Source organism: Pteropus alecto, unplaced genomic scaffold (genome assembly GCF_000325575.1).
Source record: "Pteropus alecto unplaced genomic scaffold, ASM32557v1 scaffold37, whole genome shotgun sequence".
Classification (NCBI taxonomy): Eukaryota; Metazoa; Chordata; class Mammalia; order Chiroptera; family Pteropodidae; genus Pteropus; species Pteropus alecto.
Window position 1 is genome coordinate 820,502 of NW_006440605.1, and position 23,314 is coordinate 843,815.

The 23,314-nt window shown below is 56.1% G+C and overlaps 2 protein-coding genes across 2 annotated transcripts; one reads left to right on the plus strand and one right to left on the minus strand.

The window, feature by feature from the left end:
• Positions 1 to 80: 80 nt before the first annotated feature.
• Positions 81 to 12,465, plus strand: XAB2 (XPA binding protein 2). The gene is made up of 19 exons (XM_006917240.3): positions 81 to 225; positions 4,228 to 4,376; positions 4,670 to 4,793; positions 5,040 to 5,237; positions 6,082 to 6,216; positions 6,300 to 6,464; positions 8,037 to 8,181; positions 8,646 to 8,797; positions 8,896 to 9,015; positions 9,130 to 9,261; positions 9,354 to 9,485; positions 9,576 to 9,689; positions 10,608 to 10,770; positions 10,869 to 11,059; positions 11,265 to 11,387; positions 11,476 to 11,647; positions 11,914 to 12,043; positions 12,157 to 12,266; positions 12,357 to 12,465. The coding sequence occupies exons 1-19, from the start codon at positions 88 to 90 to the stop codon at positions 12,416 to 12,418; spliced, it is 2,655 nt and encodes an 884-aa protein (XP_006917302.2). The 5' UTR covers positions 81 to 87; the 3' UTR covers positions 12,419 to 12,465.
• A 1,189-nt stretch (positions 12,466 to 13,654) lies between these two features.
• Positions 13,655 to 22,478, minus strand: CAMSAP3 (calmodulin regulated spectrin associated protein family member 3; the record flags this gene model as incomplete). Its single annotated transcript, XM_025050537.1, has 17 exons — positions 13,655 to 14,260; positions 14,346 to 14,464; positions 14,536 to 14,648; positions 15,010 to 15,106; positions 15,487 to 15,776; positions 15,855 to 15,994; positions 16,867 to 18,295; positions 18,392 to 18,461; positions 18,753 to 18,826; positions 18,971 to 19,025; positions 19,100 to 19,193; positions 19,278 to 19,417; positions 20,017 to 20,155; positions 20,411 to 20,458; positions 21,556 to 21,651; positions 21,731 to 21,853; positions 22,200 to 22,478. Coding segments are annotated over 17 exons (3,612 nt in total), but the record flags the coding sequence as incomplete, so codon positions are not given.
• Between the last annotated feature and the right edge of the window lie 836 nt (positions 22,479 to 23,314).

Consider the following 23,314-nt stretch of genomic DNA (forward strand, 5'->3'; position numbering starts at 1 on the left):
CGACTCTCTGCTTCCGGTCGCTGGCGACGTCTAAGCGAAAGTCAACAACATGGGACACGCTCTTGGGAAGGGGTTAGCCAATAGGAAATGAGTCTGGATCGGAGGCGGGGCGGGGCATGCAGAGCGAGACGTCATTCTAACGCGACTCCGGCCTGCAGCTGGAAAGCCAGGAAAATGGTGGTGATGGCGCGACTCTCGCGGCCAGAGCGGCCGGACCTTGTCTTTGTGAGTCTGCTGTGGAGCTGGGAGTAGCCCACGCTGGGGGCATAGGCGCCTGGATGCCGCAGGGGGGTTCAGGCGTGACCTTCGGGGATCTGGGCCAAAGCTCTGTCAGCCCGAGAGCGGGAGGATCCTAATGGACCGGAGGCCGTATGGTGATGTCCGGACCAGGCTGGCCAGGAGTAAAATTCTGGTGCCGGAACCCAGGTGGCCTAAATAAAGAACTGCTGTCCAGATTAAAGCTGTGGTGTCCAGGGCCGAAGGGTGGGAAATAAGAGCGCGCTGGGAGCGGGAGAGGAGGGAAATTCGAATAGTTGAGAGGCCGCGTGTCTGAAGTAAAGAGTGTGGTGACCAGGCTAGGGTTTTGGTTTCTGCGGTAAAGGCTTGGTGTCCCGGATTATGGCCTAGGTCTGGTCCTGACACTTAGTTTCTGGGATAAAGGCTTGGTGTCTGGCTTAGGAGAACCCTGGAGTCAAATAAAGATCTGCTGATGAGCTGGTTAGGCAATGGCCAGTGGGATCCTGAAGAGTCAACGACTTGGTATCTAGAGTAGAGGCCTGGCATGTTCACTAGATTCTTGATGTTTTCCCACGAACTCAAAAAGAGTCTGGAGGCTTTCGCTAGAAATAAGTAGTAAAGATTTATTCAAGGGTCTTAGAGTTTGCGAACTGGAAACAAAGCTAGGCAGAAATCCAGAAGTATTCCGAAGAGGAGAGAAAAGTTGAGTTCTTATGGTAGAAGGTACATTCTTGAAAATAATAAGCCCTGCATTCTTAACCTGTAGGATTGATCCAGGATGGTTATCAGTCAGATGTCATCTGGTCTGGATGATGTGCACCAGGTCGTCTAGAGTTTGGGTGCCAGGATGTCTGGTCATGTCAAGTGGCTTGAATATTAAGTCCTTCTGAGGGTAATAAGAGGGTCATCTGGAGGTCTGGTGTATGTCCAGGTATTGATACACAACAAACTGATGTAAATCCAGGCAGTGACACAAGAGTAGGAAGTTCAAAACGTCTGTTCTCAGGATAGTTAAGAATAGAGTCGTTTCCTTATATCTCAACCTACTTGATTTTTTAGTAATTTAGCAGCTTGACTATAGTGACTCCATTTTCTTTCTTTCTTTTTTTTTCTTGTTTTGGGAATATTCCTTTTTTTACCCATTCCCCCACTCCGCTCCCCTTTGGCAACCATCAGCTTGTTCTCTATACCTGTGGGTCTTTTCTCTTTTGTTTTCTTAGATTCCACATGTAAAGGAGATCATACAGTATTTGTATTTCTCTATGTGACTTTTACTTAGCATAATACCCTCTAGGTTCATCCGTGTTGTCACAAATGTCAAGATATCATTCCTTCTTGTTGACTAATATTCCATTGTATGTATGTATGTATACATCAGTGTGTGTGTGTATATATATGTGTGTGTGTGTGTGTGTATGTGTGTATACACACACACACAACACATATGTGTGTGTGTGTATATATATATACACACACACACACAACACATCTTCATCCATCCATCCTGTGGACACCTAGGTAGCTTCGATACCTTGAAAGCATAATACTTCCCACTTTGTTCTTTCTCAAGATTTCTTTGGATATTTGGGGTCTTTTGTAGTTCCATGTAAATTTTAAGATGAATTGTTTTAGTTTTGAGAAGAATGCCATTGATAGTTTAACAGATACTGCTTTGAATTTGTGTATTGCTTTAGGTACTAAGGACATTTTAACAATATTAATCCTTACAATCCATGAGCAGGGTGTAGCCTTCCATTTATTCTTCAGTTCCTTTCTCTTATAGTTTTCAGAGTTCAGGTCTTTCACCTTGTTGGTTAAATTTATTCCTAGGTATTTTATTCTTTTTGATGTAATTGTAGATGGGATTGTTTTCTTAATTTTACCTTCTGATCATTCATTGTTGGTGTATAGAAAAACACAACAGATATCTGTGTATTGATTTTGCATCATGCAACTTTTCTGAATTCATTTATTCTAATTTTTGGTAGAGTCTTTAGAATTTTCTATATATAGTATGTCAGCTGCAAACAGTGAGAGTTTTACTTCTTTCCAATTCAGATGCCTTTTATTTCTTTTTCTTGTCTGATTGCTGTGGCTAAGACGGCCAACTGCACTGAATAGTAGGCATCCTTGTCTTGTTCCTGACCTTAAAGGAAAAGTGTTCAGCTTTTCACTATTGATTGTGATATTAGCTGTGGGTTTGTCATATGTAGCCTTTACTATGTCGAGGTGTGTTCCTTCTATATTCACTTGTTGAGAATTTTTATCATAAAAGATGTCGAATTTTGTCAAATGCTTTTTGTGTCTATTGAGGTGATCATACGATTTTTATGTTCAATTTTGTTAATGCAATGTATCACATTGGTTGATTATGGATGTTGTACTATCCTTGGCATCCCTGGGATAAATCTCACTTGGTCATGGTGTATAATTCTTTTAAAATATTGTTGAATCTGATTTGTTAGTATTTTGTTCAGAATCTTTGCATCTGCGTTCATCAGTGATATTGGCCTGTAATTTTGTTGTAATGTCTTTGTATGGTTCGAGTATCAGGCCAATGTTGGCTTTGTGGAAGGAGTTTGAGAGCATTCTCTTCAATTTTTTGAAATAGTTTGAGAAATACAGGTATTAATTTTTCTTTAAATATTTGGTAATATTCACTGCGAAGCTGTCTGGTCCTGGATTTTTATATGTTGAAAGTTTTTTGATTACTACTCCAATTTCAGTGCTAGTAATTGGTCTGTTTAGATTTTCCTTCTCTTCCTGGATCAGTCTTGAAAGGTAGCATACTTCTAGAAATTTATTCATTTCTCCTCAATTGTTGGACTTGTTGGCAGTTAATCGTATGTAGTACTCTTTAGTATTTCTTTGTATTTCTGTGGTGGTGTAACTTCTCCTTCATTAGTGACTTATTTGGGCTCTCTCTTTTTCTTAATGAGTTTAGTTAAGGGTTTGTCAATTTTGTGTATCTTTTCAAAGAACCAGCTCTTAGTTTAATTGATCTTTCTTTCTTTTTTTTAATATCTATTTTATTTCTGCTCTAATTGTAATTATTTCCTTCCTTCTGATTAAGTTGGGTGTTTGGTCTTCTTTTTGTAGTTTCTTTAGGTATAAAGTTAGATTGTTTATTTGGGATTTTTCTTGTTTCTTGTGGTGAGCCTGTATAGTTATGAACTTCTCTCTTAGAATCGCTTTTCCCATAAATTTGGGAAAGTTATGTTTTTATTTTCACTTGTCTCGAAGTCAGTTTTAATTTCCTCTTTGGTCCGTTGGTTGTTTAGTAGCATGTTGTTTAGTCTCCACATATTTGTGTGCTTTCCAGTTTTCTCCCTGTGATTGATTTCTAGTTTCATGCTATTGTGATCAGAAAAGATGCTTGACATGATTTCAGTCTTTTTGAAGTTAATGAGGCTTTTTTTGTGGCTTTATATAGGACCTATGTCATTTTATTTCTTCACTGTATTCCTCAGTGTCCAGGCTAAAGGCCTGATGTGTGGTCCATATTTGTCTTTCTGAAATAAAGGTTCAGTTTCCAAGTTCTGGGGCACAGTCGAACTAGACTCTGGCACTTTAGTGAGAGCCTGAGGTGCCAGAGACGTGGTATCCAGGACAAGGCATGTTGCGAGGAAGTATAGGCGTGCTGCCCAGGGCAGAGGCCTGGTGTTGGACTAGGGAGCCTAACGAGTCTGGTGCTCTGGGCCAGAGAGTGGGTAGCTTGATTTAGAAGGCCAAAAGACTGGTGTCTGGGTGATGGTCTTATGTCTGGCCTAGAACCCTATGACTGAGGCATCTGATGATCTGGGTCAGATTGTGGGCAGTAGAATTCTGAGGGCTAAGTCTGGACCGAGTCCTGGTATCTGGGCATCTGGTGACCTGGCTCCGAGGGTGGGCACTGGGGTATGGGTAAGGGTCTGGTGTTTGGAGTGGAGTGGTGCTGTGCTCAAGCTCTGAGGGCAGGTCTCTCTCCTCCCCATTCCCTGGCCTTGGCAGGATGAAGAGGACCTCCCCTATGAGGAAGAAATCATGCGGAACCAGTTCTCCGTCAAATGCTGGCTCCGCTACATCGAGTTCAAACAGGGAGCCCCGAAGCCCCGGCTCAATCAGCTGTATGAGCGCGCGCTCAAGCTGCTGCCCTGCAGGTGGGAGCAGTTCCAGCTGCTTTGCCTCCTCCAGCCCCCACCCCACCTTGTCCAGTCGTAATAGCACTGGCCAGTAGGTTCCGGGTGGTTGCTCTGTGTTCTGTCACTGATTATACATTCTCTGATGAGTCATTTCACCCTCCCTGATGTCCCAGCCTAACCCCTCATTGCTGAGACTTGTCACTCCTCCCCAGACTCCTTCTCCCAGCAATTGCCTCGTGGGACAGGGTGAAGGATTCTGGGGCTCCAGAAAGCTGACTAATCACTGTGCACCTCCTCCCCTTACCCCCCAGCTACAAACTCTGGTACCGCTACCTGAAGGCACGCCGGGCACAAGTGAAGCCCCGCTGTGTGACTGACCCTGCCTATGAAGATGTCAACAACTGCCACGAGAGGGCATTTGTGTTTATGCACAAGGTTGGTGGGGGCGGGAGGAGCTGGGCCAGGGGATGAGTGGGGAGGTGGGGCCCAAAGTCCGTGGACGTGGATGAAGCAGGGGAAGTTGGAGTCCTGTTGTCTCTGTGCACTTGAGGTTGAGCTAGACTTAGCCGTGAAGGGACAGGGTTTTGGATCCTGCTGCTTTCTTGACTTGGCTGTAAGACATCAGGTGTCTTTGTGCCATAGTGCCAGCAGCTCAAACCCTGCCTCTCTTCATGCTTCCAGATGCCACGTCTGTGGCTAGACTATTGCCAATTCCTGATGGACCAAGGCCGCGTCACTCACACCCGCCGCACTTTTGACCGTGCCCTCCGGGCACTGCCCATCACACAGCACTCTCGTATTTGGCCCCTGTACCTGCGCTTCCTGCGCTCACACCCACTGCCTGAGACAGCCGTTCGGGGCTACCGGCGCTTCCTCAAGGTAAGCTTATTGGAGAGTGAGGCGGGGCCAGGTCAGGCAGGTGGATCTGTTCTCTAGGTCAAGAATTCCCACAACTGGCTCAGTGGGACACTAACCCCATGCGGGATGTCACCTAATAGTATGTGGGAAAAGGGCTCCTCGAGACAGGTAGGCAGGCTCTTGTTTGCAGTTTATTTGTTTATTCTCCAAATAGTTTCCAACACCTGTTTCACGTGTGTCCCCAGCACGTGGCAGGATGAAGAGGACATTGAGACACGTGCTGGGGACAGTGTGACTAAGACAGTACCTGCCTTCAGGGAGCTCTCAGTCTAACTGGGCAGACAAATACACACGGGCTTACCACGTTGCAAACCAGAGTAAAACTGCAACCATGAGACGGCAAGGAGTGGGAGACAAACAGCTATGGGAATGTGTAACAGGCAGGGTGGAGAGTCAGGGTGCAAACAGGATGGGGCTGTGTGGTTTTCTCACACCTATAATGTCGTTTACACATCGTGAAACCCTTAGCACAGGGCTTTTGGGTAGCAGGCTTGTGATGAAATTAGGGCCTGGCCTGTGCAGGCTGGACCATTGATGTCTAAGCCAGACCAGTCAGGACTGGGATTGGACCAGTGGGGCCCAGGGTGGAGTAGTCAGGACCAAGGCTAGATCAGTAGGGCCCAGGCTGGATTGATGGGACCAAGGATGGACCCATGGGGCCCAGGATGGACAGACATGGCTAAGACTGGGATGGCAGGGCCAGGACAGTGGTGGCAGTCTGATGGGTTGCCCGGAGCCACTGGGTGGGGAAGGGGCCACAGCAGTGTGGCCCTGCTGACTGCCGGCATGGTGGGTCGGTGCCCAGCTGAGTCCTGAGAGCGCAGAGGAGTACATCGAGTACCTCAAGTCGAGCGACCGGCTGGACGAGGCTGCACAGCGCCTGGCCACCGTGGTAAATGACGAGCGCTTCGTCTCCAAGGCCGGCAAGTCCAACTACCAGGTGGGCATAAGGCTAGACAAGGGCCAGGTGGGAGGACTCACCCCCTCAGGGCCGAGGCTAAGACTCCTTCCTGGGCCCTGCAGCTGTGGCACGAGCTCTGTGACCTCATCTCCCAGAACCCGGACAAAGTGCAGTCGCTCAACGTGGACGCCATCATCCGCGGGGGCCTCACCCGCTTCACCGACCAGCTGGGCAAGCTCTGGTGCTCGCTGGCCGACTACTACATCCGCAGTGGCCACTTCGAGAAGGTGTGTGAGCACACTCTCCCACCAGTGTATGGCACTCGGGAGATGCATGGGGACACACATGTAAGGAGGTTGCATACAGAGAGCCCGTGAACACGTTTGCTCTCCTGAAGGCCTGCTGGCAAGCACACCCACCCGAGGTCAGCCAGACCTGGGTTCTCCATGGCTGTGTGGCCTGCACCCCCTAAGCCTGGGTATCTTCATTTGAAAAATCGTGAGCATGACAGTTGCACCCTCACAAATCAAGTACCGAGCAGGTGGTCGATAGGAGGGTCACTCCCCAGGTGTTGTTAACCTAAAAGGCCCAACCAAGCGAGAGAATAAGCGTTTATTTGAGATCCAAAAGAATAACTGTTTTGGAAGGCACTGATTAAGGCAAAAACCCAAATAGTGTTCCGATTAGGAGTCAAGGCAAGGTATTTATGAGAAAAGAATAAGATTATGTGAGTAAAAGGAAGAAATTTCTACAGGTGCAGATAAGCTAACATAGTGATGTTGATTTGTAACAATGTTTTTGATTTTTAGTCCAGTAGTCATAATATCTGCTCTTTTTTCTTTGCAAACAGTGATTTAAGATACAAAATTGCTTTAGGCTCAGTTCAAATGTTATTTTGCCGTGTTTTAAGATTTCAAGGTTTGAGGAGTAAGACGTGCACAGCAGTCCCTCTGGGGTGGCAGCTCTGACTCCATTTTAAAGTGGCCTCTTTTACATTATTTTTTATAGTCAATGTCCATGTTACATTATTCTCTCTCGTCCTTGGGCAGTGGAGGCGCATGCTGGCGGGATGATAGGTACATAGAGCCCTGAGAAGTCCCCAGAGGGGCTAGCTTGGGCTTTTGGGGGCTTGGAGGAGGCGGGAGCAGAGGGGAGTGAGTCTGAATGGAGAGAGTGGCCTGTGAAGGGCTAGGGAAGAGGCTGGCTGCATCCCACTGGGTAGAGCCACCAGCCAGGCTTGAGACGTGGCCAAGTGTCCATTTTACAGTGACTGTTTAGGCTGCCACTTAAAATAGAATGCATGGGCCAAGGCTGGTGGCACGAGATGAACCAGCAACCAGGTGGAGGCAGAGGAGCAGGACCAGCCAGGGGCAGGGGTGAGGCGGTAGAGCCCAAGCTTGGGGGAGCAGGGCGAGCAGGAGAATGCAAGCTGGTGAAGGAGGGTGGGGTGGGCATAAGAGGCGCTTAGTAGCAATGACTGAGCTCTCTGCGGCTGAGCTGAATTTAGGGTTCTCGTAACGGACCTGTGTGCCTGGCACTTGACACATCTCCCTTGAGTCTTGCGGTGACTCTGAACGAGTGGCTGTCACTCTCAGTTTACTGAGGAGGAGTTGAAGTCTCCAGATCACTCTAGCAAGGCAGGAGACAGCTCCAGTCCTGGCTCTGCCAGGCATCACTGCCCAGGGCCTGATGGAGTGGAGCAGCCCCCCGGGAGTACGCAGGCCCAGGGGAAGGCCCTGTGAGGAGCCCAACTTGGGATTGATGCCAAGGGTGGTGCTGCCAGATTCCCAGTGTCCGTGGGGGGGACACATGCCTCTTCACTGCCAGCACTCCCTTTTCACCCCTCCCTGGCCCCACAGGCTCGGGATGTATACGAGGAGGCCATCCGGACCGTGATGACCGTGCGAGACTTCACGCAGGTGTTCGACAGCTATGCCCAGTTCGAGGAGAGCATGATTGCAGCTAAGATGGAGACTGCCTCAGAGCTGGGGCGGGAGGAGGAGGGTGAGCGAGCTCCTGGGGCAGTCCTGGGCTGGTGGAGAGTCGGCCGTTGTAGCTTGCAGGGTTTGGGAGACGGGGAGAGGAAGAGGTGGTAGGTCAGGCCAGCAGGGAGGGAGGCTGGTGGATGTTGCGGGCAGGGGAAGAATCTTGGCAACTAGCCAGGACCGGGGATACATCTCAGGCTTGGCCTGGACACTGGTGGGGTGGGGAGGGAGTGCTGGATGGATGCAGAGCTTGGCAAGGAAAGAGTTCTGGGGGAGAGGTGCAGGCTGGGGGCAAGTCAGGTGAGTGTGGTTTGGGGGCAGCTCAGGCTGGGGCCAGCAGAGAGGGGGCAGGGTGAACAGTGGGATGAGTCTGGAAGACCCAGAGCATTTGGCCAAGGGCTGGAAGGAAAGAGGGCTGGGAGACAGGTGGCTGTGTACCGAGACCCTCACTTCCACTTCCCCGGCCCTCCCCATGGGTCCCAGATGACGTGGACCTTGAGCTGCGCCTGGCCCGCTTTGAGCAGCTCATTAGCCGGCGGCCCCTGCTCCTCAACAGTGTCTTGCTGCGCCAGAACCCGCACCATGTGCATGAATGGCACAAGCGCGTGGCCTTGCACCAGGGCCGTCCCCGGGAGGTGCGTGACTGCTCCGTACCCTCAGAGTTGTGTCCCCCACCCCACCTTCACCTGCCACGGCCCCAATCATCCAGCCTGACCCAGTGTCTCCTGCCCAGATCATCAACACGTACACAGAGGCTGTGCAGACAGTGGACCCTTTCAAGGCTACGGGCAAACCCCACACACTGTGGGTAGCCTTCGCCAAGTTTTATGAGGACAACGGGCAGCTGGATGATGTGAGTGCATTTGCACGTGCATGTTGCGTGTAAGCACAAATGCATCCTTGTTCAGATGACCCAGGGGCAGGTGGGTGGTCAGGGTCTCAGCCTAGCCTCTCCCTGTCCTGGCAGGCCCGCATCATCCTAGAGAAGGCCACCAAGGTGAGCTTCAAACAGGTGGATGACCTGGCGAGCGTGTGGTGTGAGTGTGGCGAGCTGGAGCTCCGGCACGAGAATTATGACCAGGCCTTGCGGCTGCTGCGGGTAAATACCACGCAGGGTATGGGGGAGGGGAGCGTGGTGTGTGGCCCAGCCTGGGATGCTCCCAACTCATGTTCTCTGCTTTCTCTCTGCAGAAGGCGACAGCGCTGCCTGCCCGCCGGGCTGAGTACTTCGATGGCTCAGAACCTGTGCAGAACCGCGTGTACAAATCACTGAAGGTGTGGTCCATGCTTGCCGACCTGGAAGAGAGCCTTGGCACCTTTCAGGTAAGCTGTCAAGACCCAACAGGTCACGGGAGGGGTGGGGCCGCTGACTCAGCCCCCCGGACACACTCCGACTTGTCCCCGCCCCTGTAGTCTACCAAGGCCGTGTATGACCGCATCCTGGACCTGCGCATTGCCACCCCCCAGATTGTCATCAACTACGCCATGTTTCTGGAGGAGCACAAATACTTCGAGGAGAGCTTCAAGGTGAGGGCCAATCAGAAGCTTCCAGGCAGCGGTGTCCTCTACTCTGGTGCCTTGAGCACTGTGCTTGCTAATCTGCTGAGGCTGCTGTTAAAGTCCTACAGGCCGGGCGGTTTGTAGGACAGAAATTTATCTTCTCACAGTTGTAGAGGCCGAAAATCTGAGACCGAGGTGTCATCAGGGTTGGTTCCTTCTGAGACCTCTCTCCTTGGCTTGTAGATGATCGTCTTCTCCCTGTGTGTGTGCATGTTTCTGGTGTCTCTTCATGTCTGGGTCTCCTCTTCTTATAAGAACACTGTCATTGAATTAAGGTTCACTCTAATAACCTCATTTTAACTTAGTTGTCTCTGTAAATACCTTATTTCCAAATACAGTCGCATTCTAAGATGCTGGGGTTAGGACTTAAAGATGAATTTTGGAGGACACAGTTCATCCCATCTCAGGCGCCAAGTCCTGCCTCTGTCGTTGGTGTGGCTGTGTGGGGGCTGTCTCTGCTGCTCAGGTGACGGGTCGTAGGTCCATAGGGTGTCGTATGTGTACACGTGTACATTTGGATACTGTGCATATATACATGGATGGGAGTTTGTACAAGTACACATGTGCCATCCCCCGCCTGAGTGACAGGCCCTGCCCCTTGGCCTGGGCTCTAGTGTCTGCAGAGCTGAGGATCCACCTCCTTCACTCATTACGTCACCTACTGGTGACTTAGTCCTGGTCTGACCCTGTTTTGGGGGTCCTACAGTCTGTTGGGGGAGACAGACAATACATAGGCCCTTTTGACTGCTCCATGATTGTAGCAAGGGGTGGACAGGGCTGGGCCCCACTCACTGAGCCCAAAGGAGACACAGGCAGGAGTGTCCTGGCAGACAGCCAGGTGGTCTCGTCCTGCGGACTCACACACAGCTCCCTCTCTCGGGGCAGGCATACGAGCGTGGCATCTCACTGTTCAAGTGGCCTAATGTGTCAGACATCTGGAGTACCTACCTGACAAAATTCATCGCCCGCTACGGGGGCCGCAAGCTGGAGCGGGCGCGGGACCTCTTTGAGCAGGCGCTGGATGGCTGCCCCCCTAAATACGCAAAGAGTGAGGAGGGCCAGGTGGCTTTGTGCAGGGTGGTGGGGCGGGGAGGGGTGTTGTGGGCCAGGCCACAGACCTCCGACTCCCCTTTTGTCCTGCTGCAGCCTTGTACCTGCTGTACGCACAGCTGGAGGAGGAGTGGGGCCTGGCCCGGCACGCCATGGCTGTGTACGAGCGCGCCACCCGGGCTGTGGAACCCGCCCAGCAGTATGACATGTTCAATATCTATATCAAGCGGGCGGCCGAGATCTATGGAGTCACCCACACCCGTGGCATCTACCAGAAAGCCATCGAGGTGCCTGTTGCAGGGGGAAGAGTGGGGGCTGGGGGACCCTTAGAGGGTGGGAGGGGTCCTGCAGGCTAGAGATCCGAGCATGCCTGTGCCTGGGGACTGGGAGGGGTATTCTGGAAGTTCAGGGACCATCCTGGTTTAGTGGGAAATCCAGAAGCAGCTCTCTTTCCACCTCACGCCTCTTCATTGTGACCCTGTTGTCACCCAGGTGCTATCGGACGAACATGCCCGGGAGATGTGCCTGAGGTTTGCAGACATGGAATGCAAGCTAGGGGAGATAGACCGAGCTCGAGCCATCTACAGCTTCTGTTCTCAGATCTGCGACCCCCGGGTAGGGATGGATCCCGGGGCAGGTGGGCGGGCGTTGAGAAGCTGCAGCCGAGTGGGCCAGCTCATACAGACACCTCCACCCTCCACAGACAACTGGGGCCTTCTGGCAAACGTGGAAGGACTTCGAGGTCCGGCATGGCAATGAGGACACCATCCGGGAGATGCTGCGGATCCGCCGGAGCGTGCAGGCCACGTACAACACGCAGGTCAACTTCATGGCCTCGCAGATGCTCAAGGTGTCTGGCAGCGCCACAGGCACCGGTGAGCAGCAGTGGCCACCCCTCCCCTGCCAGGTCTGCCCTGGGCAGCACAGTTCCCGGTTTTGGGGCCTGTGGGTCCTCCCTCCGCCCTCTGCCCAACCTTGACTTCATGGGTCTGGGAGCATCACGGTCTACCTCTACCACCCCGGTCTGAGACTGAGAACTCATTGAGGTCTAGGGCGTCGGGGACAGGTGAGGACATCAGGCAGCTGGTGTGGCTGTGGAGAGGGCCCACTCACAGCGTCTGACTCCCGACCCTCCCCCCAGTGTCTGACCTCGCCCCTGGGCAGAGCGGTATGGATGACATGAAGCTGCTGGAGCAGCGGGCAGAGCAGCTGGCGGCTGAGGCCGAGCGCGACCAGCCCCCGAGGGCCCAGAACAAGATCCTGTTTGTGAGGTGAGGATGGGGCTGGAGGCTGGGAGTGAGCGAGCTCCTCCGGAAGGAGGTTCCTGGGGAGGCTGGAGAAGTGGTTGGGCCCAGCTGAGCTGTGTGGCCTCTATCTACCCCAGGAGCGACGCATCCCGGGAGGAGCTGGCTGAGCTGGCGCAGCAGGCCAACCCAGAGGAGATTGAGCTGGGCGAGGATGAGGACGAGGATGAGATGGACCTTGAGCCCAATGGTGAGGGGCCGGCAGAGTGGTGGGGGAGGTGGGGCAGGATCCCCTTCTGGAGAGCTGGAGAGTGACCGTGCCTTCCTCCCCTCCCCGCAGAGGTGCGGCTGGAACAGCAGAGCGTGCCGGCCGCAGTGTTCGGGAGCCTGAAGGAAGACTGACACCCACTCCCCACCCCCCACAATGAAGCCTGTGTTTGTAGGACGTAGTCTGAGCTTCCTTCTTGCCCACCCTTCCTTCTGCCAGGTGCCCGAAGGGATTGCCAGCTCATTCTCACTCTGGTCCTGGGCCCAGCCCCCCACTTCCCGATTGGCTGGTAGGGGAGGTGGGGCAGCCGGGCTCTGGGCCAGGGCACACACCCATCTTCATCCTGCAGAGCCAGTTCTGGACTAGGAGACCAGTCTCTCTGCTGCCTGAGGCCTCCTTGATCCTTGAGCCTGGGGCACCTTGCTCCCAACTGCCTAGGTCTCACCAACCCCTGCCACCTAGGGCCTGTCTGTCCCCTCCCCACCACCCCAATCAGCAGGTAGAGATTCCCAGCCTCCCCCCAAGAGAACTGGTCAGCAAGCTTGGGAGGCAGGCAGTCCCTGGTCCTGGGACTTAGTTAGCAAGGCACTTCTCTCCTGGACAGTGGCCAGGAGCTAGACCTCAGCCATGGGCCATAGAAGGGTGTGGCCCTTAGTCCTAAGCTCTGGGAAACCATTATCGGGCTCTAAGCTATTAAGAGATTTTAAGCATTCAGGGATGTAATCAGATTTGTGTCCTGAATAGGCCATGCAGGCTGCTATGGGGGGTTGACTTGTGACAGGAGGCATCTGGGGATGTGGGGAGGCCCAGGCTATTGGCTTGGACTGGGGGTCATGGGGACAGAGAAATGAGAGCAACAGAAGAGGCTTTGGGAGGTAAAATGTGCTGTATTGGATGGTATTGGAGAAGCCAGTCCCTCACCTGGCATGCCAGGGCTGCAGGGAGAATGGGAGATCAGTCTGGCTTGAACTTATGGTTTAGAGTCTGTATCAGACATCCAGTGGCCTTGCCAGGAGGCAGCTGGACTCTCAGATGTAGAGCTCAGAGGAGAGAACACGGGAATCCCTGACCCAGGGTAGTTAACAGCCTAGAAAGGTAGGCAGGTGGCTGGAGGAGGAATGATCAAGCTTAGCAGTTGGCTGTGGACCAAGTACCAGGCAAGGCCAGTAATTACAACCACAGAGGAAAATGAAGTGAGCTGGGGCTCGGGAGAGGAGGGCTGGTCAGTAGTCTCCTGTGCCTAACAGGTCAGTAAAGCAGCTGTGAAGTGGCCATAAGGGGTGTTGGCAGGGAAGTTGTGACCTTGGCAGGAAGTGCATGAGAACCAACAAGGGTCTGGAAGCAGGTTCAAGAGTGACCAGGAGACAGGAAACTGGAAAACCCTCAGGCAGACATCACGGGCACCCCAGCTAACCTCAGGGAGATGTCAGCGCTCAAGGTCTCTTTATTTTACTCAAGAAAGTGGGGAGGACAGACAGGGGACTGAGCTGAGCCCTGAGTCCCTGATCCTCCCAGCTCAGCCCCCACAGAAGGACGGGACAAGTTAAGGTGGTGGGAACTCTAGGCCCACCCAGACAAGGCTGGGGACAGACAGGGCCCAGGAATAACCACTGAATGTCTTCCAGGCTGTCCTCTGAGAGAGTGGTGGTCAAGCACCACCTGGGGCGGGGCTATTTGGGGGTGCTGCCCCCCTTCTTGGGAGTGGTGGGCTTCTTGCTCTGCCAGAGGTGTCCCTGGATGGTAAAGGCGTCCACGCTCATGGACATGGTCTTGGCGGGGATCTGGGTGAAGCGCTTGCGGTCAGAATTGTACTTGTAGATGCCCTCCACCATGGCAGGTGTGACTGTGCGGGGGCCGTAGCCTGCCAGCCGGGACAGCTCCTCTGTCTCCCCTGACAGTGTGTAGAGGGCCCGAAACTGGCAGCTCGAGTCCCGGAAGAGGATCAGGAAGTGGTTGGCCTTGCTCTTCTCAATTTCCTAGTGGGTGGGAGACATGGTCAGCCAGCCCAGTGGGGCCTTGGACCCTCCTGCTGGCCCCTAGACCCCTTTGGCGCAGGCTCACCTCGAGAATTCGGTTCTTCTGCGGCTCGTTCACCTTGCCCGCCAGGCAGCAGTGTGACAGGGCGTTGTGGATGATGAACTTGTTGGACTTGGCGCTGGGCTCCTTGTATAGCCGAGGACCTAGGGGGAGGGATGGTCAGAGGGATGACCCAGGACGGGGCTCAGTGCTCACTGCCAGGAGCCCCGCTTACCCGTGTACTCAGGCACTGATGCTGGGGAGGAGGCGGTGCTGCCATTCTCCCAGTCACGGTCGCGGCTCCCAGGCAGTCGGCTCGGGGACATGAGGCCGGATGGGGACGGAGCCCTGCAGGGAGGAAGGGATGGGATAGGAAAGTGGTCAGTGGTGGGTAAAGCTACTCAGTATGCAGTGAGACCAGGGAAAGGACAGCCCAGAACCCTGTGCAGAGCGGAAGACGGACACGTCTGGCACATCCTCCCAGGTCCGTGCGTGCCTCTTGCACTCTCCGGCCTCAGGCACGCCGACCACTCCCTCAGGCGCAGAGGGCACATGCTTAGCTCTTCTCCGTCGGGTACAGACAGTCCCATTTGTACACGTCCTTTCATCCCTTTAGTTGCAGATACACACTCATGCCGTAGCACACTTGTAGCTCACACACATGCACATACATAGACTCTGAGAGGCCACTTGCCCAGACCAAACTCACCGAGATGTGAGCCTTTTCACACCAAGGTTATTGGCCTCATTGGCCACAGTCGACAGCGACAGGGTGGACTGAGAATAGACCTTGCTGAGCCGAGAACCTGGGGGTAGAGGGCATCAGATCAGGCCCCACCCGAAAGACCCCTTACATCCGGAAGTGCCCAGTGGGGACCTGCCTGGCAGACTGGGTAGAGAACGTGGGGTCAGCCCTGCCCAAGACCCTCACCCTGTGCAGCCTCCGAGGGGGTCTGATCCATTAAGCCGTGGAAAGAATTTGAGGCCAGCTCTGCCCAACAGCCCTTACCCTACTGCAGGCCCCATCTCTCTCTGGAGGTCTTCACCTAGCAAGCAGGGCACCCTCGCCCGAGACCCTTATCACTCACATATGCCCTGCACCCCTGAGATCCTTCCCCCAGAGAGGCCCCATTTAGCAAGCCCTGGAAAGAGGTGCTGGGCAGGCTGCACCCCACAGTGTCCTCACCTAGCAGGCCACGGGCTGGGCTTCGTGCCAGGGCCGAGTCATCGCAGCAACCAGAGCGTGGCCGGGGGGCCCTCCGTCCACCCCGGCCTGGTCCCCCGGTCCCTGAGGCCCGTGGCCGCAGCACCTTGTCCAGGTCATCCATCAGCTTCAGTTGGGCCCGGCGTTCATACTCCAGCCTCGTGAACTCCCCCCGCCGGGGGCCAACCTCTTCTTCAGCTGGAGCCTGGGCAGCAGGGGCTGGGGGTGCTGTGGGAGCTGGGGGACTGGCGGCCACTGCCTCCTGGGCCAACCTGCAGATGGAGGGAATGAAGCAGTCAGACCACAGGGTCAGCGGCGGCAGGGGTCCCTGGCACCGGGCCCAGCCTTACCGCACAGCCTCTTCCCTCCGCTGCTCCTTCTCGGCCTCCTGCCACTGTTTCCGACGCCGTGCCTCCTCCACCCGCCGCTGCTGCCGCTCCAGCAGGCTGGCCCGCTTTTGGGCCATCTCGTCCTCGGGCTTGTCTTCATCCTGGGGGCAGATACCGAGTCCAGCTGGCCTCCCCTCCCCTGGCACGGCCAGTCTGATCCGTCAGCCCAGCTTGCCAGCCACTCACCTGTCCTTTCTATTTTAATTATTCTAAAGGCATTTAATTGGTACCCGCATTGTGCACAGCCCCAAGTGCCGGGTCCTAGGGTACGACAGATGGGACAGACCTGGGTTCTGCTCCCACAGAGTACTTAACTCGGTGGGGAAGACAATCTGATATTACACCAACAGGCAGCTACCGGTCTGCATTATGGGGAGGGACGTATCTCCTCGCCTTGGGGCACCGAGGAAGGCTTCCTGGAGGAGGCAATCCAGAGGAGGAGGCAGACAACTGGGAAGGGGTGAGGAGAGTGGTCCAGGCTGCTCAGCTGAAAATGGCCAGGGATTGGGGTGGGGAGCAGTATAGACCAGTCAGGATGTGACTGCAGGTGTCCAGGTGAGAGACGGTGGCCCAGGCTGGGGGTGCCATGAGGATGAAGAATGGACAGGGAACAGGGTCAGGAAAACTGGCGAGACCATTGGTGTGGGGAAGTGTGAAGGAGAGAGCGAGCAGGAGAGACGCCATGGAAGACCCAAGCCTTGTTTATCCATCCTGTCCATCTGTCCGTCACCCACCCCTCTATCCGTCTGCACGCCTTTATCCATCTACTTATCTACACTCTATGCACCCCACACACCTTGTCTGCCCACTCCTACTTGGCTACCTACCCACCTCCTGTCCATCCACCAGCTCCATCTATTTTCCCATCCACTGGAATGCCCTATCGTCCACTTGCCCATCCATCCACCTGCCCAATCCACCTCCGCACCTGCTGACTGACCTTCCAAACCCCACGCCTGCTCAGGTGATGTACCTTATAGAAGAAGCCCAGCCCAGTGCGGGGTTCTCCCTCTGAAGATGCCTCTTCCTCTAAAGAATCTTCAGCTCCAGGGGGACTCCCGTCTCCCTCCTCCTCGGCCGAGGGCTCTTCCAGGCTGCCCAGTGGGATCTCGATGAGGCCTGGCCTTGCCGAGGGCTCTTCAGGAGGTGGCCCCTCTGCCAGGAGGATGGAGGACCGCGTCTGCACAGGCACCTGGCTTGGCGAGAACTTTCGCAGGTGGGGGAGGCTGTCTACATCATGGGGAGGCGTGAGCACCCTCGTCAGTGGCGCCAGCCGCAGCTCTGCTGGTCGGGCATGCTTCGGGCTGCGGGGTGTCGGGCTGGGCCCGGGCCCAGGGCTGCGCCGGGCAGCTGGGGCACGCCGTGCAGGGCTAGGGGATGCAGCTTTGGGACCCATTGTAGGGCCAGGGATGACCCACGCAGCGGGAGGCGGGGCGGGCCCAGGGGCCTCAGGTGGGGCCAGGAGCCGCTGCTGCTGGTCCGTGAGCCTCTGCATGTCCCGTTGCAATGAGCTCAGTGCAGCACTCAGCTTGCTGACTGCCCGGTTATAGTCCCCCAGCCCCTCAGGGGGCACTGGGCCCAGTTCTGGTGAGAAGGTCACTGCCTTGGGCCGTGGGGACGGCTCACCCTGGCCCTCGCCCGCCGGCCGCTCCCCACTAGGGGTTGGGCTCGGTTCGGCCTCGGGCTCGGCCTCGGCCTCCCCTCCAGCTTCCCGTGGCTGCACCTGCAGGAAAGCGCTCTTGCCTAGACGCTGGCGGTGCTTGGCAAAAATGGCCTCGATCCTTCGCTTCTGAGCCTCTATGGCCCGCCGTTTTTCTTCCAGCCGGGCTCCAAGCTCACTCATCTCTGAGCTCAGGGCTTCTGGTGTTGCTGGGGTAGCCACTCCGGCCTCCACCTCAGCCTTTACCAGCTGCTTCTTGCGTTCAGCAAAGCTGGTCATCTTCACTTCAGAGTTGCTGGCAGCTGGGGACGAAGCCACTGCCTTCGGCGAGCCCTCAGACAGGGCCGGTGGTTTCAGTACCTCCCCTGCCTGGCAGGAAGAGGGTTTTGAAGCGCCCTCCAGGTGGGGCAAGTAGGCAGGTGCCTTGTCCGGCGGGTAGGAGGAGGGCAGCATCGGTTTGGAGGGCCCCTCAGGGGAGTGGAGGTAGAAGCTGCCATCGGCAGCCCCGTCTGGGAGCAGCCGGGGCTCGGCACTGTGGATGATCTGCAAGGCCTCCTCAATGGTAGGCAGGTCGCCAGGCTCCGGGGGTGGCTGGGCAGGGGTCCGGGCTGACACGGGGCGCGGGGGACCCAGGCTGTCTGAGCTGACTGAGCGAAGTAGGACGGGGTCTCCCATGACGACATCCACATCGCTGTCCAGGCCAAAGGGGGTGCTGAACGATACTGCCTGGGAAAGGGGGCGGCTGGGCGGCCAGAGGGAGGGGTTAGCCCCCGGGACAAGCCCTGGCCCTGCCCTGGCCCAGCCCTCTCCACTGCCTGGGCCTTTGAGATGCACTCACCTGAGCTGCCGGTTCCAGGCCTTGCCGAGGACCTCCATATGGGACATGGATGGGGAGGACTTCAGGGAGCCTGGGAAGGGTGGTGAGTGGTCAGTCAGTGGTCCCTGTGGGGATCACTGGGGACCCTGGGTGGGGTCAGCCAGGGGGTGTCACTGATGAGTCATTATGTGGATGGATACCTAGAGGCCATTAAGTATCACTAGAGAGTCCTGCTGAGCCACTGGGGAGGTCATTGTGGGAATCAGTGTGTCATTCCATAGGGTCATTCAAGTGTCAAAGGGACCCAATGGAGGGGTCACAAGATGACATGGCACCAGCTGGGGCAGTCTTTCTGAGTGGGGGTCTCCAGGGCTGCCCTCACCTGTGGATCCTCGTAGTGGGGACTGGGGGCCACCGGGTGACAGGAGTGGATGGCGGAAGTTGAACACAGGAGAACTGCCAAGAGATGCACGTCAGCCGTAGGAGCTCCTCCCTCACCTCTCCCAGGGTGGAGATCAGAGCATCCCCTAGCCCGTCCCAGTGCCCAGCAGGGAGGAGCCCATCATGGCTGTGCACACTCACCCAGCGGGGAAACCGTACCTGCCACCACTGCTATTTTGAGGGGTGGAAGCCTCTGTGGCCCGGGGGGAGGCGGCTGCAGCAGGGAGAGGAGGGTCAGGCGGGGCTTGGCCCTCCCCACCCCCAGGTGGACCCAGGGCCAGGCCTCACCGTGACCATCAGGCAAGTCCTTGGCCTGCACGAAGTCAGGTTTCAGCACCTCAAAGCACATGAACATCTCGGCTAGCAGCACCACCAGGTTGATCTGGAGGTGGAAGGCAGGGTCAGCTCACAAGACCCACAGCCCTGGATGCCCACATCAGCCTACCAGGCCCCAAAATGGCCTTACCTTGAGGGGAGGTGGCACATAAAGCAGGTCCTCGAGGGACAATGGGCAGCCACGAGGAAGGCGGGAGGCACAGAAATCCTGCACGAGCTGGAGGTTGTACAGGCTGTCCGCCACGGACATGGGGTCCTTGAGACACACTTCTGTAGGAACAGGATGCCTGGGACTACGGGAAGGAGGAGGGGGCCACAGGGAGGGGGGACCCAGCAGCCAACTGACATGGAGGACCCCCTATGGGCCTGGTGCCACATGCCCTGCACCAGGTGGGTACTGTGATAGGCTGTTCGTCAGGTCTCTGCCTCTACTACTTCCATTGCCTAGATCACTAGGTCCCCAAGAACTCAACTCAAAAAGCTTTTCTTGATCACCTGGCACCCTACAGACCACTTAACATCTGGAATGTTCTTCTGGATGAACTTATTGTCTTTTTCTCCCAACCAGGATGTGAGTCGCCTGAGCTCTGTAATTGTTCTCATTGGATCCCTGGAGTCTAACATAGGGTCTGGCACACAGTTCACACTTTAGAAATACTTGCTGCAGGAATGAATCACATGAAGCGCAGAGAGGTTTAGACACTTAGGTGAGATCACACAGCTAATCAGGGGAAGAGGGAGGTTCAAACCCAAGTCTGCCAATTCTGGAAGCTGTACTCATAGTGACTATACCACTCTGGGGACAGACTCCTGGGTCTTAGGACACCAGACTCCCCAGGGCGGGATCTGGTCCAGGCCCATTCACTCACCCTCGAGTCGCAACAGCTGGGGACAATAGCAGTGGATTGTGGCAGCCAGTGCGGCCCCACTCGCCAGGTCCTGGAGGCCAGTCACAGTGGGAAAGCAGGGTGCACGTCGGGCCACGGCACGGTCCTTGCGGTATCGGATCTGTAGGTGGGAGCCGGATCAGGTCAGAGGTCAGGCTGGCCCCCAGGTCAGAGGTCATGCAGGCTGGGCAGGGAGGCCTGGGGTTTCCGCCATGAGGGGGAGTGAAGCCAGGGGTCCCAGAGCCAGAGTGAGGGGCCAGCCTGGAGCAGGGGAAGGGCAGCAGCAAGAGGCAGAGGAGGTGTCTGCGAGCAGCCAGGCCAGCAGCGGGGGCTGGGGGCAGGGACTCCTGGGACCCCGGGGTGGGGGATACGTTACCATGGGGGGTTTGTTCCCCGACTCCTTCAAACAGAAGGCAATTGCGTGCTGGGGGGAGAGGAGCAGCCGTCAGCGGGGCGGGAGGGGTGCTGACTTGCTGGGCCCCTAAGCACACCTCCGGGAGTGGGGGAGAGGAAAGCCCTGAGCCCTGTTCTGAGCCCTGGCCGTTCAGCTCCCTGACTGCACGCTGGCTGGCTTTGGGGACCTCAGCTCCTCCCAGCCTGGAGGGACACTACAGAGCAGCCTCCCATGCAGGGAATCTTCCCCCACAAAAGACCCAGGTCCCAGCTTGGGGAGGGGATGCAGAAGAAGCAGGTAGGCAGGACAAGAACCCCAACCCAGGCCCCAGGATGGGGGAAAAGAGGCCCCGGAGTGAGCAAAGGTGAGGACCCCACCCAGCCCAAAGCCCCCTCCCCACAAGTAGCAGTCACTTTCTCCTTGTGCTTCAGGGATAAGCACCCCCGTGACCCCCACCCACCCCCGCCGGGATCTATCCTTAGAGAATCTGGAGTCTCAGTTAAGAAGGATCTGCCACCTTTTTCTGGGTTTGAGGGTCTTCTCTTGGTTGGGGGGGCGTCTACTCCATGTGCCCTGCCCATTGGGGTTAAGTTTATGTGTCGATGGGCTGGGTTCTCCCTTCAGAAACGCCGGCGGGGTCCCTCCCTCGGCTCAGGTGGAGACCTAAGGGAGTCCTCTTGATTGATGGGAGGAGGGAGGGGTCATCCCATCAGGTAACTGGGGAGGGGTCTGCCCTCTCAGTGAACAACGGAGACTCACTCCCACCTTCCCTTGGTTTACAGAGGGGTTCTCTCTGTCCCCAGGGCTGGGGTCCCACCTCCTTTGCTCACAGTTGGGGGAGGGAGGAGCAGGCAGGCAGAAAACACACAGACAGAGCGACAAGCAGGACAGGCAGACGGGGCAGTGATATGGCCCCACTTACAGGAACCAGCTTCCAGTACCAGCGTGTGGGGCACTGAGGCCAGAGAGGAAGAGGAGAGAGCAGCAGGCACAGGGGAGAGGGCAGAGAGAGAGAGAGAGTCACCTCCAACCCTGTCAATGCGCAAACGGCCAGAGGCACAGCCCTGCCCTGCCCACCCAGCCCTCTGACCACCTGTCCTTCCCACCGTCCATTGCCTTAGCCTCACCGAGGGCTGTGCTGGTGCCACCCCATCTGCAGGGGCTGAGGGAGATGCTCTCTGTGCTGCTTCCTGCTCCGTCTTCTCCTGCAGCCGCCGGATGGTCTGGGGGGCCAGGAGAGGTCAGTGCCCCGGTCACTGGGTGATCCTGGCTCCCAGCCCATGGTGGCCCAACCCCACCTACCGTGTCCACCCAAAAAAGGAGCTTATGCTCCAAGCTGGCCAGGGCCAAGGGGCCGGGTAGCGTCTTTGTCCACTCGAAGGCGAAGACAACCATGAGAGCATCAATGACAGCCAGGTGGGCTCCCTGTGGGGACAAGGACTGAAGGGTGAGACAAGAGCAGGAAGGAGGCTCTACTCTACCGGCCAAGACTGAAGGATAAGAACCTGGAAGTGGGAGGGGCTTGAGGGGCAGTGCCGGGATTAGTGGGTGAGGCTTCGGGAAACGAACCAAGATAGGGGTCCTGGAAGAGCCACTCCTAATAGGCCAGACTTTGAGGTCACATACTAGGTCTCAGGATCTGGTGGGCCAGGCTGGCAAGTCCTCAAGGGCCAGAGTAGTATCTTTTGGGAGGAGCCAGGGTTGGTGGGCGGAGCCCTGGAAAGGGGCAGGTCCAGTGGGCGGGACCTAACGGGTAGGGGCGGGGCCTTACCATGAGGATAGGCTGGTGTCTCAGGTCCGCCTCCTGCACTGGGCGCTCGGGCAGCGAGGGCACCGTGCCCCTGCGCGCCAGCAGGGCCAGCAGTGCAGCGGGGCTGGGGGGTGTTTCAAGTTGTGGCAGCGCCTGGCGCCAGGCCCGGCAGTACAGCTCTGCCGAGAGCAGCAGTCGCGTCACCGGGGGCTTCACGTGCTCTTGCGCGTACTGGTCAGTGTAGAAGGGCTCCCACAGCTCCGAGGGCACATGCTCTGTGCGGGCCAAGGAGGCGATAAGGACGGGTCAGGGCCAACAGACACACACTGCCTCCCCCTCAAACACGCAATCCCATGGCCCGGATTGAGGGGAGTGTCTGGATGAGGCTGGATGGCACAGGGGAGAGTTGGGGGCCTGGGCTGAGACACGAGAGGAGACGCGAGTGTAGCAGAGTTTGCTGGGGGAAGGAGTAATGTGAATGGTGTCCCAGGAGGTGGTGGTAGGGTGGAGTGGGGCGCGAATGCAAAGGTCAGGAGGTGGGAGACAGCAGTGCCTCAGGGAGATGGTGGGCTCCTGCACCTGTAGGAAAGGTCCAACGAGATGGTGACATGGCCAGCTAAGCGAAGTCTTGTTGGGGGTGGGGAGAGGGGGTAGGGGGACAATAATGACAATATCGCTTAATCGCTAGCCCTAGGTGCCCTACACCACTGCAACCCTACGAAGATGCAGCCAGGGAACAATTGCTAATTCCAAAACTCAGGCCCAGGGAAGGAAAGTAACCTGCCCAAGGCCACACAACTGGGCAAGGCTGGGACTGGCTTCCAAACCCAGGACTGAAACAGACTACACTATCTCAGCTTGGAGGCTGGGAAGCAATGAGCTTTAGCTTTCAGGACCAGCTGGCAAGGTACTGAATGGGGGAGGTGGACAGGCTGCAGACACTTTGAGGTGGGGGTGAGTGGTCTGAACTTGGTTACTGAAGGGAGGAGGGGGAGGAAGGTATCTAGGGCCCCATCAGGTGTCAGGGGAAAATGGAGAAAGGAGGGTGGTGGCTGAGATGGAGATACAGGAGGCTGAGTCTGAGGGGCTGGGGCTTAGAAAAGACTATGTCCTAGAAGCAGCCACAAAAACCCTGA